The 15,663-nt window shown below is 43.3% G+C and overlaps 1 protein-coding gene across 1 annotated transcript in view; it reads left to right on the top strand.

Moving 5' to 3' along the window:
• Window positions 1-218: 218 nt before the first annotated feature.
• ZNF449 (zinc finger protein 449) overlaps window positions 219-15,663 on the top strand; it is a gene marked incomplete at its 5' end in the record, with an annotated part of 28,992 nt that continues 13,547 nt past the window's right edge. Inside the window, 2 exon segments of the mRNA XM_027767139.1 lie at window positions 219-479; window positions 3,402-3,606. Coding sequence (XP_027622940.1) covers window positions 219-479; window positions 3,402-3,606 — 466 coding nt within the window.

The raw sequence follows: 15,663 nt of genomic DNA, 5'->3' as shown, positions 1-15,663 counted from the left end.
TTCTCCTTTCTCATTTTTTCTTATCCTCAGCTGTAGGTGGCTGCCCCCCCATGACTACAGAGATAAACAAATTGGAATCTGAGACCTCAGGCCCCAGATAAACATCCAACTGCTGGAAAGTGGCGATGGCTGTGGCCCTGGGTTGTGCGATCCAGGCCTCCTTGAACCAGGGCTCTGTGTTTCAGGAGTATGACACTGACTGTGAGGTCTTCCGTCAGCGCTTCAGGCAGTTCCAGTACAGAGAAGCAGCTGGGCCTCATGAAGCCTTCAATAAACTCTGGGAGCTTTGCTGTCAATGGCTCAAGCCAAAGATGCGTTCTAAGGAACAAATCCTGGAGCTGCTAGTGTTAGAGCAGTTCCTCACTATTCTGCCCACAGAGATAGAGACCTGGGTGAGAGAACACTGTCCGGAGAACAGAGAAAGAGTCGTGGCACTCATAGAAGACTTACAGAGAGAACTGGAGATACCAGAACAGCAGGTGAGAAAAGAATTTGGGATCTTTGGAACTGGCCTCAAAAAAGTAGCTGAGGCATCTGGGAGCAGACCACACATTTTGCCTCTGTGCCACTGGGTCTGAGTCCTAAGATCTCTCCATAGTTCTTTTCATTTTTCTCTCCTGGGAACAGCATATGGGTCAGTGGTTCTCAGCCCTATCAGATGCCATTCCTTTTTCTATAGCAAATAATTTATAGTGTCCCCTTTACTCTCCATAAATGGAATTCATAAAGAAAAAAAACCTACCTCTACGCATCCAACAGAGGCATAACCACATTTCTTTTGTGGCCTACAGGCTAATTCCAGCCATAGCCTGCTTTTGTGCACCTTGCGAGCTGATTTTTCCCTATTAAAAAGGCTTCTAGGGGGACCAGCAGTTAGCGTAATGGCTATGTCGCTGGACTCCCACGTAGTCGACCGCGGTTCACTTCCCGGACCCGGTGGCGTAAAGCATGCCAGGCTCGTGTGCGTGCGTGTCCAAGATCCCGAGAGGAGAATGGAGAAGGGATTGTGGCATGGCCATCCCCCCTGGGAGGGTGATTTCTTGCTTTCTATCTCTCTGTCTCTCTCTGTCTGTCTGGTGAGCGCACGTGCCCTATAGCAAAGAAAAAAAAAAACCCGCTCCAAATAAAAAAAGGCTTCTAGGAACCAGCAGATGGCATAATGGTTATGTCACTGGACTCCCATGTAGTTGACTGTGGTTTAAATCCTGGACCCAGCAGCTTAAATCTCATGCCACGTGAGTGTGTGTGTGCCCAAAATCCTGAGAGAAGAATGGAGGAAAAGGGATTGCAGCATGGCCATCCCCCTAGGGGGGTGATTTCTAACCTTCTGTCTCTCTGGTGAGCACATGCACCCTATAGCAAAAATCTCTCTCTTTGAAAAAAAAAAAAGTAGGTTAAAAATAAAGTTGCTAAAAAACAGAGAGAAAGAAATACTGATAGTGAATGTAGCCCACAAATATAAAATATTTATCATCTGGCTCTTTATAAAAGTGTGTCAACCCTGAGTCAGTAGAGTCTAGAAGGCATATAAAGGAAAAATTTGTTACGAACTAACATGTGTTTCTGCATATGCACGTGGGGGCTTGACCAAACCAGAAGACCTCACATAGCTGTCATACCCACCTCTGTGCTTAGAATCACTGCGGTGAGATGGCCAGACAGCCAGCGATGTGAGCAGTGCTGCTGCTCCTCATGGAGTTTTCCAAGGCGGCATCCTGCTCTTGGTACACCTGGACAATAAGCAGTATAGCTTTCTTTTGACCATTTCTAGGAAATTCAAGTCATGCTAAATTGTGGAAAAATACTTTGTATGTATCTGACCCATAGGCAGGGGTTCTTGACAGATTCTCTGTCTCTACGTGAATGTTTGAGGGGGGACATTCCCCAGTTCTGCACTGTGAGTTATGCTCCCATTTCTGGCCCACTACATTCTAGTAGCCGCCCTCTGGCAGCACATGTGATGCTCCACAGAGGAGCAGCATCTCTCCCCTCTGTTCACAACCACAGCTATAGCCTGTGTTCCGGGAGCACCCTGGCTGGGCAGAAGGCAGTCTCTCGCAGTCCCTGTGAGAAGGGAGCAGGTGCTTCCAGGTGGTCATCAGGGGTGCTCCTACCTTATGTGTGGGCGGAGCTCTGTTAGCTTCAGGACAGGTAGCGGTCTGACCAGGAACCTTCCAAAGTTTCCTGCCTCCCACGGCTAGCATGGTTGGTTATTTCCCTGCCTTTCTCTGTCTTGGTTTGTTTCTATATAAGAGTTCAGCTTGCTAATTTCTAGGAAATTCAAGTCATGCTAAATTGTGGAAAAATACTTTGTATGTATCTGACCCATAGGCAGGGGTTCTTGACAGATTCTCTGTCTCTACGTGAATGTTTGAGGGGGGACATTCCCCAGTTCTGCACTGTGAGTTATGCTCCCATTTCTGGCCCACTACATTCTAGTAGCCGCCCTCTGGCAGCACATGTGATGCTCCACAGAGGAGCAGCATCTCTCCCCTCTGTTCACAACCACAGCTATAGCCTGTGTTCCGGGAGCACCCTGGCTGGGCAGAAGGCAGTCTCTCGCAGTCCCTGTGAGAAGGGAGCAGGTGCTTCCAGGTGGTCATCAGGGGTGCTCCTACCTTATGTGTGGGCGGAGCTCTGTTAGCTTCAGGACAGGTAGCGGTCTGACCAGGAACCTTCCAAAGTTTCCTGCCTCCCACGGCTAGCATGGTTGGTTATTTCCCTGCCTTTCTCTGTCTTGGTTTGTTTCTATATAAGAGTTCAGCTTGCTATGGTCTGGACGTGCATTGCCCTGTGAGGAGCCACAAGCTGTGGTGGCTCTTGAGCACTTGAAATGTGACTAGTGTAAACTGAGATCTGCCCTAAGTACAAAACCACAGCACTTATGGAGCACTTGGTATGGAGAAAAAGGTATACAAAATATATCACTAGTAATTGTTGATGAAATCCTGATAGTTCACACTGGATCAATATATACAATAAGGATAGGCCTTACCTGTTTTAAAGTTGTATTCATACAGCCTCACTGGACAATTTTTTTCTTTGGAGAGGTTTTTTTTTTTTTTTTCTATAGGGCACATGCACTTGCCAGAAAGAGAGAGACAGAGAGATAGAAAGTGAGAAATCACCCTGCAGGTGGATGGCCACGCCACAATCCCTTCTCCTCCATTCTCCTCTTGGGATCTTGGGCACGCACACACATGCTCCCGACATGAGTTTAAGCCACCAGGTCCAGGACTTGAACTGCCGTCGGCTGCATGGGAGTTCAATGACATAGCCATTACGCTAATTGCTGGTCCCCCCACTAGACAATTTAACATGACATTTGTGGCTCCCATCCCAGTTCTACTGGGCAGGGCTGGTCTAGATGTAAGAGTGATGGGGTTTGGCATCTCTCCCAGGTCGACATGCATGACATGCTCTTGGAAGAACTTGCACCAGCGGGCACGGCACACATACCACCAGACATCCACCTGGAATCACCTGCACTCCAGGTGACAGGACCTGCCCAGGAGGCCCCAGTGGCAGAGGCGTGGATCCCACAGGCAGGGCCACAGGAGCTGCACTATGGGGCTGCTGGGGAATGCCAGCCTTTTCTGGACCCTGGTAAGACAAGGGTTTCTTTCTTTCTTCCTGTTTGGAGAGCTTAAGAGCTCTTCTGGGTTGGAGATGGATTCCACACAGGAATAGCCCAATGGAAATGAACCATTCTGAATTAAGAGAAGGAAGAGGAGGGGGAGGAGGAAACCACTCTCTGGGAATAGCAGGGAACAAAGACTTCGAATGTCCCTTATGCAGAGGACCCTACTCAGGAGGCTTTTGACCAGGAATGTTATTCAGGAAACTACAGGAGATTGGATACTCTGGGTAAGGACTCATTTCTCTGGTAAAATTGAATAATTCAAATCTGTGGGCCTGGGAGACACAACATTCTCCTCAGTTGGTTTTGTGGCATAAGGGCTTCATTCAAACTGAATGCTTTAGTAATGTATACTCTTCGGGTCCTGTAAGAGGGCTTCAGTGTTTACCACAGTATGAAGGAAATGTATATCTCCCTCATACTCTGGGTAAGGACTCATTTCTCTGGTAAAATTGAATAATTCAAATCTGTGGGCCTGGGAGACACAACATTCTCCTCAGTTGGTTTTGTGGCATAAGGGCTTCATTCAAACTGAATGCTTTAGTAATGTATACTCTTCGGGTCCTGTAAGAGGGCTTCAGTGTTTACCACAGTATGAAGGAAATGTATATCTCCCTCCATCAAAACCCAGAGCAGTGTTTCTCAGGGTGGAGTCAGCAGACTGTATGCACTAGGATCATGTGAGTGTAAGCTTAGCAAGCCCTCCACGTGAGTTCCACACTTGAGACCCGCTCTCCCAGACACGACGGGTCAGCCCTAGGAAGAGAAGGTCCAGGTGGAGAAAGACAGCTGGGTATGTGTAGGCCAGGTGGTCCTGTGCTTCACTCCCCTGTGAGGTTTTCTTACCTTATGATCAATGCTCCCTGCCCCCTGCTGTCCTGTTAAAGCTTTGACCCAAGCGTGCCCTGAAAGCTCTTCCCTTACTCCCCAGGCACAGCTTCAGCATGGTGGCACTTTGAAGAGACTGTGAAATACTGAGAAAAAAAGAAACATAAAAAAATTAAAATAAGTCAGGAACTGTCGAAGTTACAAATTCTTGCTGTCTGAGCCATTCGTAACTAACTAGTACCCAGGATTAGCAACCATATTCGTTTCCACATCTGAACGTTTTTTCAGTTGACCCACACATGAGCACCTATGAAGAGCCAGGCCCTGTGTCAGACCTTGGGAATTGAACATATACAAGGTAGAGAGGCAGACCCAGGTGTGCTGGAGCTTACACTCCAGGGTTTCATTCAGATACATCAAAAGGACTGTCCTATGTATGTTGGAGGAAGTAGGACTAAGGAAGCACTTACAAGAGCCACCTCACTGGGACCAGCAGTTAGCGTAATGGCTGTGTTGCTGGACTCCCACGTAGTCGACTGGGGTTCGTGTCCCAGACCTGGTGGCTTAAAGCTCATGCTGGACACGTGTGCGCACGTGCCTAAGATCCCAAGAGGAGAATGGAGGAGAAGGGACTGTGACGTGGCCATCCCCCCTGGGGGGTGATTTCTCACTTTCTATCTCTCTGTCTCTCTCTGTCTTTCTAGTGAGCGCATGCGCCCTATAGCAAAAACCTCTCCAAAGAAAGAAAAAAAAAAGGGCCACCTCACCAACTTTTGAGAGAAAAGACATATGGAGGAAGGGGACCTGGGTTAAAACCTGTAGTATGGATTGGAGTGGGAGGGAAGAAGGCTCTGAGCAGAAGGAGTAGCACGTGCAAAGGCCCAGAGTGACAGAGTAGACCTGCTGCTGCACCGAGAAGATCAGGCAGGAGGAGAGTGGTGATAGAGGAGGCTGGAGGAGAGAGGCAGAGTCCTTGGTCATGAAGAACTTTTTTCAGCCTAGTTTAGAAGTCACTTTATTGTCAGAGCTGTGGGGAACCTTGAAGGTCCCCGTATAGCAGAGTGAAATAGACCATTTAAATGTTAGGAGATCATTCTGGCTACAGCAGAAGTGTGTAGAACTGGAAGCCAACACACTATTTGTGAAGTTGCTCCAATCATCCAGGTGATAGGATCCAGTTCCTAGTCAGTAATCTGGGTATATAGTCATCTTACTCACTGCCATGGGAAACAAGAGGGAGATCAGATCGGATGGATGAAAATGAGTTTTGAGCCTGTGGAGTTTGAGGTGTTTTGGAACCTGCAGTATTTTTAAAAAACAAATCAAAACTTTATAATAGTCATTTGTGTTCTAATCTTTATATTACCATATTTCATATTCAATTCTGTTCTCAGGGCCAGCAGGTGGCATGGTGGTTAAGATGTTGGACTCCCACATGGCCAACTATGGTTCTAGTCCCAGACCTGGTGGCTTGAAAATCTTGCCAGGCATGTTTGTGTGCATGCCCCAAATCCCAGGAGGACAAGGGATCTTATTGTGGCCATCCCCTGGGGGATGATTTCTCACTTTCCCTTTCACTCTCTCTCTCTCTCTGGTGAGCGCACACAACCCATGACAAAAAACTAAAGAAACAAAAAAAGAAATCCTAAAAACAGTCTCTATGGAGGGACCAGCAGTTAGCATAATGGCTATGTCGCTGGGCTCCCCCGGAAGCGGTTCATGTCCCAGACCCGGTGGCTTAAAACTCATGCTGGGTGCGTGTGCGTGCATGCCCAAGATCCCAAGAGGAGAATGGAGGAGAAGGGACTTCGGTGTGGCCATCCCCCCTGGGGGGTGATTTCTTGCTTTCTGTCTCTCTGTCTCTCTGTCTGTCTGGCGAGCACATGTGCCCTATAGCAAAAACCTCTCTGAAAAAAAAAAATAGTCTATATGTATGTACGTATGTATGCCTGGAACAAGTGGTAGACTTTAGCTAATAATGGTTAAGTCTTTCTGCATATTGCATTCCCATCCTCCATGTTAATTAGCTCCCTTTATCAATATTGTAGGGACAAAGACTACATGCAGCAGTGTTATTCTTGGTGCTAATATTTTATCCCATAGAGTACATGGATAATCAGTGTACTTAACAAAAGATGAATAGAATTTGGGCCTGCGAACACATGCACCCAACACTCCTGGCAATAAAAAAAAAAAAGGAATTAAGCAAGTAAAAAATGCAAATTTTGGGAAGAGATGGTGCACAGTTCTAGATGAGGTAAGACTCTATCAGAGATACCTCTCTCTCTCTCAAGAAGTTTTATTATAAAAAAAATAAAGTACAGCTTTGGGGCCTAGCAGATGGCATGGTGATTAAGGCACTGGACTCTCACTAAGCAAACCATGGTTCGAGCCCTGGATCTAGCACCTTGAAAATCATACCAGGCACATATGCGTGCATGCCTAAAATCCCAAGAGGAAAAGGGAAGAGAAGGAATTGCAGTATGGCTCTTCCCCTCAGTGATAATTTCTCACTTTCCCTTTCTCTGTCCCTATCTTTTTCCAGCAAGAGAACATGCCGTATGGCAAAAGGCTGTGTGTGTGTGTGTGTGTGTGTACATACGGACAGATTTGAAAAGAGGAAATGACTATGTAATTATTACTGTTTAAATTGATGTAATATGCCTTGCAAAGTTATACAAGACATACTGTTTCATTATTTAAAGATTTCTTAAACTTTCATTTTTTTTATTGCTAGAGGGTACATAAATTTGCTAGAGAAAGAGAGAGAGAGACAGAGAAAGCACGCCCTAATGGGCATGGTCATGCCACAGTCCTTTCTCTTCCATTTCTCCATCTCATCAAGAGTTTAGGTATACACACACACATATGCTCCTGGCATGTTTATCAAGCCACTGGGTCCAGAATTCAAACCACAGATGGCCATGTGAGATCTGGCTCCATATCTGGAATGCTTAACCACTGCACTGTATATAGGCCAGCTCTGCAGGTTTTTTGTTTATTTTGTTTGTTTGTTTAAATGAAAACATTTTTGATGTAGTTAATGAAGCAAATCCTACTTTCTAACATGGTGAGAACAGCTATGATTTGAACATAGGAAAAATAAGTGAAGGTGGACAGAGTCTGACATTCTCTATGCTGTGGTGAGAGGATAAATTAGTATAGCAATTTTGGAGGATAATTTAAAATTACCTGTTAAAGTTTCAAATGCCCATTAATTAATCAATCCCACTTCTAGAAATATATCCTATCAATGCCTGCATATATAGATGTGGTTACTGCATGTTTTCTAGCTTGTCTGGCTGGCTTTTGTGTCAATGTTGAATGGCAGTAAGAATGCATGCCCCAAAAGTACTTCTGTCAGGGAGTTCTTCTCTACGGTCAATGAAAGCCAGCCTGTGAAGCTATTGACAGGGCTTTAGTGGTTTTGCATTAAAAAGAAACATCAACTGCTGATCAGTTGGTAAAAACAAAGAGCTCCACAGATAGAAACCAAAGCTTGTTACCTTAAATTCAATCATGTCTTCCATTTTTGAAAGTCTGGTCTAAATAGTTTTCCAGTGACAATACTGTCTCGCCCAGGATATTAAACTCATCTCCTGGTTATAGCCAAGGGATTCATTGTTGGTATATTCTATTTGATCTAAATAACTGAAGAAATTTACTCAAGAAAAATTAACTGAAAAGAAGAATACTAGCTTCTGATCTAAGAAACTAAATTAAAGTCTAATAGATCCAGGAAAGTTGCTTTAAACTATGTTCCCAAATTCTTTTTTTCTTTTTTTCTTTTTAGAGGTTTTTGCCATAGGGCACATGTGCTCACTGGAGAGAGAAAGAGAGAGAGAAAGGGAAAGTGAGAAATCACTCCCCAGGGGCGATGGCCACAATGCAATCCTTTCTCCATTCTCCTCCTGGGATCTTGGGTACACATGCACACATTCCTGGTGTGATTTTCAAGCCACCATGTCTGCTGGGACTCAAACAGAGGTCAGCCATGTAGGAGCCCAGCAACGTAACCACTATACCATCTGCTGGCACTGCTCCCAAATTCTTTGATATTCTTCCCTTTGGGATGTAGAAGTTTATTTGAGAAACATGCTAGGTGCATGTAAGTGCATACCCAAAAATCCCAAGATGAGAATAAAGGAGAAGGGATTGTGGTGTGGCCATTCTTCCTGAGGGGGCGATTTCTCACTTTCCCTCTCTCTCTATCTCTCCCTCTCGGTCTCTCTGGTGAGTGTACACACCCTATAGTAAAAACTACAAAAAAAAAAGACAAAAAAATAGAGGATTGGAACTGAGCTCATAATGGTGTGAGGTGGGTCAAAAGTAAATAGAAAGTGGCTTTAGCTGACATAGGCTGTGAGAATAAGGTTGAGAAATACAAATTTATTGATGATAGTGTCCAGCAGTATCTGAATATTACTCAGGGCCACAGGATTGGAGGGGTGTGTGGCACACACATAAGAAGTACATTAGGTTAACATCCATGAAGAAGTTCAAGCTTCTTCTCTAAGAAGAAGAGCACTGAGAAGAAGAGCACATGTTCTCTGCAGCCAGAAAATGGAGACTGTCATGCACCCAATTTGGGGTCAAGCCTTTTGAAAGTTAGCATTAAGAGTATGATGCTGGGATTAAAAACTAAAGCAAAAGTACTTACACCTCTTTATTTCTCCTGCACAGAAAGTAGCAGGGCCAATATAGGAAGCCCATATAGATGCAGTTGCCTGGTATTAACACTCCTGGCCTCAGATCTTAGGAGTACTATTGGGTCGTTGGAAAACACGTCATGACTTTCCTGGCGACCAAATAGATTCTGCCTCCAAAGCTACTTTCAGTTCTTGACTAAGTCTTATAGCATCCCTTTTACCAAAGGAGCAGGCACCTGGGCCTGGTTTCAAAGCAACATTTGATGAAATAATACATCCTTATTAAAGGTTTTAAGTTCATCTCTATAGGATAAAGGTAGCTATATGAACAGGTTCTGCCAATCCCAAAATTGTTTTTCCTGTCTTTTTTGTTAATTGCCAGAGGGTCACTGGAGAGAGAAAGAGAGAGAGAAAGGGAAAGTGAGAAATCACTCCCCAGGGGTGATGGCCACAATGCAATCCTTTCTCCATTCTCCTCCTGGGATCTTGGGTACACATGCACACATTCCTGGTGTGATTTTCAAGCCACCATGTCTGCTGGGACTCAAACAGAGGTCAGCCATGTAGGAGCCCAGCAACGTAACCACTATACCATCTGCTGGCACTGCTCCCAAATTCTTTGATATTCTTCCCTTTGGGATGTAGAAGTTTATTTGAGAAACATGCTAGGTGCATGTAAGTGCATACCCAAAAATCCCAAGATGAGAATAAAGGAGAAGGGATTGTGGTGTGGCCATTCTTCCTGAGGGGGCGATTTCTCACTTTCCCTCTCTCTCTATCTCTCCCTCTCGGTCTCTCTGGTGAGTGTACACACCCTATAGTAAAAACTACAAAAAAAAAAGACAAAAAAATAGAGGATTGGAACTGAGCTCATAATGGTGTGAGGTGGGTCAAAAGTAAATAGAAAGTGGCTTTAGCTGACATAGGCTGTGAGAATAAGGTTGAGAAATACAAATTTATTGATGATAGTGTCCAGCAGTATCTGAATATTACTCAGGGCCACAGGATTGGAGGGGTGTGTGGCACACACATAAGAAGTACATTAGGTTAACATCCATGAAGAAGTTCAAGCTTCTTCTCTAAGAAGAAGAGCACTGAGAAGAAGAGCACATGTTCTCTGCAGCCAGAAAATGGAGACTGTCATGCACCCAATTTGGGGTCAAGCCTTTTGAAAGTTAGCATTAAGAGTATGATGCTGGGATTAAAAACTAAAGCAAAAGTACTTACACCTCTTTATTTCTCCTGCACAGAAAGTAGCAGGGCCAATATAGGAAGCCCATATAGATGCAGTTGCCTGGTATTAACACTCCTGGCCTCAGATCTTAGGAGTACTATTGGGTCGTTGGAAAACACGTCATGACTTTCCTGGCGACCAAATAGATTCTGCCTCCAAAGCTACTTTCAGTTCTTGACTAAGTCTTATAGCATCCCTTTTACCAAAGGAGCAGGCACCTGGGCCTGGTTTCAAAGCAACATTTGATGAAATAATACATCCTTATTAAAGGTTTTAAGTTCATCTCTATAGGATAAAGGTAGCTATATGAACAGGTTCTGCCAATCCCAAAATTGTTTTTCCTGTCTTTTTTGTTAATTGCCAGAGGGCACATACACTCACCAGTGAGAAAGATGGAAAGAGAGAAATGAGAGAGAGAGAGAAAGCACCCCTCAATGGGGCATAGTCACACCACAACACCTTCTCCTCCACCTCTCCATCCTGCCAAGATTCTGAGCATGCAAGGACATGAGCCTGGTGTGTTTTTCAAGCCACTGGGGCCAGGATTTGAACTGTGGTGAACCATGTTGGATCCAGCTCCCTCAACCACTAGAACATGGGGCTGGCCCACATGTCTTTCATACTGAGACCTTCTGATCCTCCAGGCTTCTACCACACTAAGCCTTTGCTATTTGCTGTTCTCAGTTTCAGTTTTTTTTCCCACTAAAGCTTGATGGTAGCTTTTTCTGATTTATGAGCTCTAGTTTATTTTTTTTTTAACCTATACCACATCATTCAATCATCCCACTGTTGGGTTTCAAATATAAGCATGATCAAAATAGTGAATTTAAAAGGCATTTTATTAGAAATCCATTTTAGTTTTCTTTATCTGAAATCTATTTCCTCTTCCCCATGAAAATACAAAATAAGGGAGTCTCAAGCTCTAGTTGGCAGCCTAGCCTACATGCTCCAGGATCTTCACTGCCCACAGCCACCATCAACATTGCTTGAGTTCTTCAAGATTCATCTGCACCACCTGCTTGCCACACACTCCACCATCATAGTGAAGCTTGCTAAGGCTGGTAAAAATCAATGTGACCCCCAAGAAGTGGCCCCTCCTTCAAAGGAGGTAAAAGAAAACAGTAAGAATGAGGAAATGTCAGAAGATGAAGATGAAAACTGTGAAGAAAATTTTATCCTTCAGAAAAAGAGTAAAGAGGCTGCCACAACTCCAGCAAAGAAGGTGGTAGTTTCCCCCAAAAAATGTTGCAGTTACCACACCTGCCAAGAAAGCAGCAGTTACCTCAGGCAAAAAGGCAGCTGCCATACCATCCAAGAAAACAATTACACCAGCTCAAGTAGTGTAACAAGAAGGAAGCTACACTAGGCAGAGCACTGGTAGCAACTCCTGGTATGAAAGGGCTGCCATCCCAGCCAAGGGGTCAAAGAATAGCAAAAATGCCAAGAAGGAAGGCTGATGAGAAGGAAGAAGATGACAGTGAGGAAGAGGATAAAGATGAGGATGAAGATGAGGATGAATTTGAGTCAGCAGTGATGAAAGCAGCAGCTGCTGCCCTGGCCTAAGAGGGTGAGGAGGACGATGCAGATGAGGAGGAAGATGAGAATGAAGAAGATGAGTCTGAAGAAGCAGCTATGGAGACCGCGCCAGCCAAAGGAAAGAAAACTCCTACAAAAGCTGTGCCTGTGAAAGTCAAGAGCTTGGCTGAAGATGAAGAGGATGATGAAGATGAGATGATGAAGATGAAAATGAGGAGTAAGGTAATGAGGAGAAAGATGAGGATGAGGAAGAAGAAGAGCTTGTCAAGTAAGCTCCTAGAAAATGAAAGAAGAAAATGACCAAACAAAAAGCAGCTCCTGAGGCCAAGAAACAGAAGGTGGAAGCCACAGAACCAGCTGCACCATTCCATCTATTCGCTGGAAACTTGAACAATAACAAATCTAATCCTGAATTAAAAACTGGTCTTAGTGATGTTTTTGCCAAAAATGATATTTCTGTCATGGATGTAGAATCAATACATCTAGGAAGTTTGGCTATGTTGACTTTGAATGTGCTAAAGATCTAGGAAGAGCTTTGGAATTCACTGGTTTAAAGTTGTTGGCAATTAAATTAAACTAGAGAAACCAAAAGGAAAAGACAATTAGAAAGATCAAGATGCAAGAACACTTTGGGCCAAAAATCTCCCCTCAGGGTGATTTAAAAGAAGTATTTGAAGGGACCAGTAGTTAGCGTAATGGCTATGTCGCTGGACTCCCATGTGGTCAACTGCAGTTCGTGTCCTGGACCCGGTGGCTTAAAACTCACACTGGGTGCCTGTGTGTGCATGCCCAAGATCCCAAGAGAAGAACGGAGGAGAAGGGATTGCTGCGTGGCCATCCCCCCTGGGGGGTGATTTCTTGCTTTCTGTCTCTATGTCTCTCCGGTGAGCGCATGTGCCCTATAGCAAAAACCTCTGCAAAAAAAAAAAGAAGTATTTGAAGACTCTATAGAGATCAAAATAATCAACAAAAATGGAAAAAGTAAGGGAATTGCTTATATTGAATTTAAGACAGAAGCTGATGCAGAGAAAACTTTTGAAAAACAGGGAACAGAGATTAATGGGCAGTCCATTTCCCTATACTACACTGGAGGGAAAAGTCAAAATCAAGACTATAGAGGTGGAAAGAATAGCACCTGGAGTGTTGACTCAAAAGCTCTGGTTTTGAGCAACTTCTCTTACAATGCAACTGAAGAAACACTTCAGGAAGTATTTGAGAAGGCAACTTTTATCAAAGTGCCTCAGAGTCAAATGGCAAATCTAAAGAGTATGCATTTATAGAATTTGCTTCATTTGTAGATGCTAAAGAAGTTTCAAATTTCATGTAATAAGAGGGAAATTGAAGGCAGAGCAATCAGGCCCGAATTGCAAGGACCCAAGGGAATTACCTACGGCAAGAAGTCAGCCCTCTAAAACTGTTGGTCAAAGGTTTGTCTGAGGATACCACCAAAGAGACACTAAAGGAGTCTTTGGATGGCTCTATTCCTGCAAGGATAGTTACTGACTGGGAAACAGGATCCTCCAAAGGGTTTGATTTTGTAGACTTCAACAGTAAGGAAGATGCCAAAGCCGCCAAGGAGGCCATGGAAGATGGTGAAATTGATGGAAACAAAGTTACCTCGTACTAGGCCAAGCTTAAGGATAAATGTGGTTTTGGAGGTCATGGTGGAGACTGAAGAGGCAGAGGTGGATTTGGTGGCAGGTTCTGAGGAGGCTTTGGTGGGCAAGGTGACTTCTGAGGAGACAGAGGAAGAGGAGGAGACCATAAGCCACAAGGAAAGAAGACAAAGTGTGAATAGTTTCTCCGTCCCTCCATCTTCCTCTTTCACTTGAAAGAAAGGACTCTGGGGTTTTTACTCTGTTACCTGATCACTGACAGAGCCTTCTGGGGACATTCCAAGACAGTGTGCAGTCCTGTGGTCTACTTGGAAAGCCATAGAAATAATGTTTCACAGGAGATACTCTTGTTAGTTTTGACCAGATATTCATATAAACTTTTTAAAGAGATGAACGATAGAGCTAACCCTTATCTTTAAGTTTTGAATTTATATTATTTCATCCTATGTACAAAACCATTTTTTCCTACAAATAGTTTCTTATGCATTGGGAAAGGAAAGCAGAATGTTTAATCATGATTTTTGCTTCAGTGAGTTTAGGACAAATTTTAAAAGTCCTAAAAAAAAAAAAGAAAGAAAGAATATACAAACTAAGGTATTTTATACAGCTTCCTAGAATTATATATAATGTACTAAAATGTATTTTTCCCTTCAGATTAATGTTAGTCAGACTAACTTGCTAATATTGAAATGATGCTAACATTTAAGCATTTTTCTACATTTAGATCTTTTTAAACCATTTATTGATGTATAATTCATATACCATACATTGTCACCCCCTTTTATTTTTTACATTTAATTACTGTACATCTTTACAGCATACAGAATGGATTTTCCTAGCATGAATACATTGCATATTAGTCCATTCAAATATAATACCATACACATTATCGTCAACAGATATTTTTCCATTTTTGTGTCTGTAAATATTTTGGTTTTTTTCTCCTTGATTCCTTCCATCTCACACTAGTCCCACACTTTCTCTAGTCTCCAGAGCTGCTCCCCATGTTTTTACACTTTCAATTTTTCAGTTTTTGCCATAGAGTGCAGACATTTGGTATATATTAAGTGGGGGCATACAATGCCTCTCTTTCATCATCTGTCTTGCTTCACTGAGTGTTAAATCTTCCATATTTGTCCACTTTTTGTCAAATGTCAGTATCTCATCATTTTTGATGGCTGAGTAGTATTCCATAGAGTATATGTGCAATACTTTTTCAATCTATTTATCTGTTCTTCAACATTTGGGTTGATCCCATGTCTTAGCAATTGTGAATAATGCTGTAATAAACATGGATGTGCAAGTATTTTTCTGACTGAGTGTATTCCTATACTTTGGATAAATACCCAAAAGTGGAATTGCTAGATCACATGGTAGTTCTATTTGTAGATTTTTGAGGAACCTCCATATTGTTCTTCACAGTAGCTATGCTAATTTACATTCCCACCGATGGTGTAGGAGGGTTCCCTTTTCACCGCAGCCTCACCAGCACTTGTCATTCTTTATTTTTTTTAATCTTAAGCATTCTTACTGGGGCATGGTAGTATGTCATTGTGGTGTTGATTTGCATCTCCCTTATAATAAGGGATGTTGAGCATTTTTTCATATGCTTTTTGGCTGTTCATGCATCTTTGGAGAGTTGTCTTACAAGTCATTTGACCATCTTTTAATTGGATTGATTTTTTGATGATGGGTTGATGAATGAATGTGTTCCCTGTCTATTCTGGTTATCAGTACCTTATCTGAGGCATAGTTTGTAAATATATTCTCTCATTCTGAGGGTTGTCTCTTCACTCTAATGGTTGTTTATTTTACTGTACAGAAGCTTTTTTTTTTTTTTGGATGGGTCTTTAGTATAGGGCGAGTGTGCTCGCTAGAAAGACAGAGAGACAGAGAGACAGAAAGCAAGAAATCACCCCCAGGAGGAATGACCACACCACAATCCCTTCTCCTCCGTTCTCCTCTCGTGATCTTGAGCATGTACACACATGTGCCCGGCGTGAGTTTAAGCCACCGAGTCCAAGACTCGAACCATAGTCAACTACATGGGAGTCCAGCGACATAGCCATTACACTAACTGCTGGTCCTGCTGTACAGAAACTTTTTAACCTGATGTAATCCCATTTGTCTATTATCACCAATTTAAAGTGTGCAATTAAG

This window comes from Tupaia chinensis, unplaced genomic scaffold (assembly GCF_000334495.1).
Source record: "Tupaia chinensis unplaced genomic scaffold, TupChi_1.0 Scaffold143946_1, whole genome shotgun sequence".
Taxonomy (NCBI): domain Eukaryota; kingdom Metazoa; phylum Chordata; class Mammalia; order Scandentia; family Tupaiidae; genus Tupaia; species Tupaia belangeri.
This window is presented reverse-complemented; position numbering and strand designations above follow the sequence as displayed.